This window comes from Tachysurus vachellii, chromosome 15 (genome assembly GCF_030014155.1).
Source record: "Tachysurus vachellii isolate PV-2020 chromosome 15, HZAU_Pvac_v1, whole genome shotgun sequence".
Classification (NCBI taxonomy): domain Eukaryota; kingdom Metazoa; phylum Chordata; class Actinopteri; order Siluriformes; family Bagridae; genus Tachysurus; species Tachysurus vachellii.
The window spans coordinates 12,704,538-12,706,895 of record NC_083474.1 but is presented as its reverse complement, the minus strand read 5'-3'; the positions used below and the strand labels follow the sequence as shown (position 1 = coordinate 12,706,895).

Sequence of the window (2,358 nt, the reverse complement as noted above, 5' to 3'; positions counted from 1 at the left end):
TACAGAGACCAAGGAAAAGTTGTTTTGCATGTCCAGAAGCAAAACAGGGCACATCATAAGCAATTATAAGACCAGACAGATTGTCTTGTTGCCACAGTTTAGGGCATATTATATGTCTATATTTAGTTATCTTTTCCACTGAAAATGTTCTTAACATGCAAAAGAGCAACTAAATTATCTAAATTAACTAAAATAAACAACTAAATTAACTTGCAAAAAGTATTGTTTACATAGCATGACATTATTGTTCTAGGTTAATATATTAGTATTTTTGGGCAGATATTCCAATTATTTTTTTTTATTACTTGAAAAACAAAATATTTTAATGATACTTGTAGGCAGTGTGCAGCTTGCAATGTATTTCTGACAAGAAAAATAATACAAAATTCATAGAAGTCAAAAGATGACTAAATTAAATCTTGCTAGAATGCATTTGTAAGTAAATATTCAACTTTTATTAATCCCAGATTGTTTATATATTTAAATGTGGTGGCTGATCTGAATTCTTTAATCTCAGGATAATGTTGACTCCTGTACAAAATATTTCATTCACAACTTTTACATTTAATGGTTTTCACGATTTGGGAGAATGGCGGCCCATCCTAACTATTCCCTATCTTGCTATGTTTTTATTGTCTTCTTGTGCAAACCTTACAATCATATATTTAATTATATCTCAGAGGGTTCTTCATTCTCCTATGTGCATACTAATTGGTTTTATGGCAGTTGTGGACCTCTCAATGCCAATATTTTGTGTGCCGAATATGCTGTTAAGTTTCTTATTTAACTGGAAAGAAATTTCACTAGTGGGCTGTTTGGTGCAAATGTTTTGCATTTATTTTGTTGGTACATTTCAATCTACTATACTGCTGTGGATGGCTCTGGATCGTTTTTTTGCTATATGTAGACCTCTTTATTACCATAAATACATGGCATTAGCAAATTTTCTAAAGTTTATTATTTTCCCAGTTATCAGAAATCTGTTCTTTATTACCACAATGGTTTCTTGGGCTGGAAAATTGACTTTTTGTGCATCAAATGAGATAGATCACTGTTTTTGTGAACACATGGCATTAGTTCAGCTGGGATGTGGAGATATTTCCATTAATAATGCATTAGGGCTTTTGGCTATTTTTCTTACAATAACTGCTGATTTTATTTTAATTACAATATCATATATAATAATACTTTCTTCTATCCTGAGATCTGGCAAGGCCTGTTTAAAAGCTGTTAACACCTGCATTACTCATATAATAGTCATGACAGTTAGTCTGGCTTTTGCTTTAATTGCCTTTATGTCATACAGAATAAGAAACAACATCTCTCCCTCCATCCGTGTCTTCCTAAGTACAATGTACTTGCTTTTTCCAAGCTGCTTTAATCCAATAATTTATGGAGTACGAACCAAAGAAATAAGAGAACAGTTTCTGAAATTCGTGAACCATTTAAAGGTCTTTCCAAAGTAATCATATAATATATATATGGTACCATGTTAAATATCCTTTAAAACAACAAAGTTACTTTCTAATTAAGCATTACTGTCTTTTATACAATTTGGTTGTACTTGTAAAGGGTTAAATACAATTAAAATTTGAATAAATAAATAAACAAACGAAAATGCTTTCAATCTTACGGTCAATGCAGTTTCATGCAGTGGTTGTTTGTGATTGTAATACTGAAAACAGAGAAGTTGGACTTGTGATGCATTTCAGCTGGCACGGGAAAAGGCTAATGTGCACTGCATCTTTTTTAAAATGTTTCTTATGCATCGTAAGTGAATGACTGATGCTTGAAAGAGATGCTCCCTTCTGTGTACATGCAGCTCATAAATGGCTGATTTTGATGTAATTATGGCTGTTCAACTCATTGACTACTGGCCACAGATATCTGTGACATTTTGATGATTCAGGCTTGTGAGCTCCCAACAAAAGGGGAACTCTTTATACTGTAATCTGTTCTTGTTTATCAGATGACATATCAGTGCCACTGCATTATCAGTGCCACTGCACTACTGCACTCAGATATATGGATTATTAATTGCTGGTTGTTGATTCAAAAGGCCTGAGATCTGAAGATGCAGGAACATGTGGGACTCTTAAAATGCACTGAAGAACAGTTTTTTCCACTGTTTTGCTCTGCCTGAGTGGGATAAAATCCATGTGTATTCACTGATCAGGAGATGTCCTAGACCAACCTGATGGACATTGGTTCTTTAACCAACCAAATGTACTTGTTTCAAAAAATGTTTATTAACTACTCAGAGACTTTTATCATGCAAAAATGATGGGAAATTCCTGTGAATATACTGTGTTAATGTATTTCTGTAAAATTTTATTCAGCTCACAATCTTTAGATAGC

The 2,358-nt window shown here is 33.0% G+C and overlaps 1 protein-coding gene across 1 annotated transcript; it reads left to right on the top strand.

The window, feature by feature from the left end:
• Positions 1 to 521: 521 nt before the first annotated feature.
• Positions 522 to 1,466, top strand: LOC132858185 (olfactory receptor 52K2-like). The gene has a single exon (XM_060888425.1). The coding sequence runs from the start codon at positions 522 to 524 to the stop codon at positions 1,464 to 1,466; it is 945 nt and encodes a 314-aa protein (XP_060744408.1).
• The last annotated feature ends 892 nt before the right edge of the window (positions 1,467 to 2,358 follow it).

What these genes read in the sequence shown, in the direction of transcription:
- LOC132858185 (XM_060888425.1), top strand. Translation starts at nt 522, where the DNA reads ATGTTGACTCCTGTACAAAATATTTCATTCACAACTTTTACATTTAAT.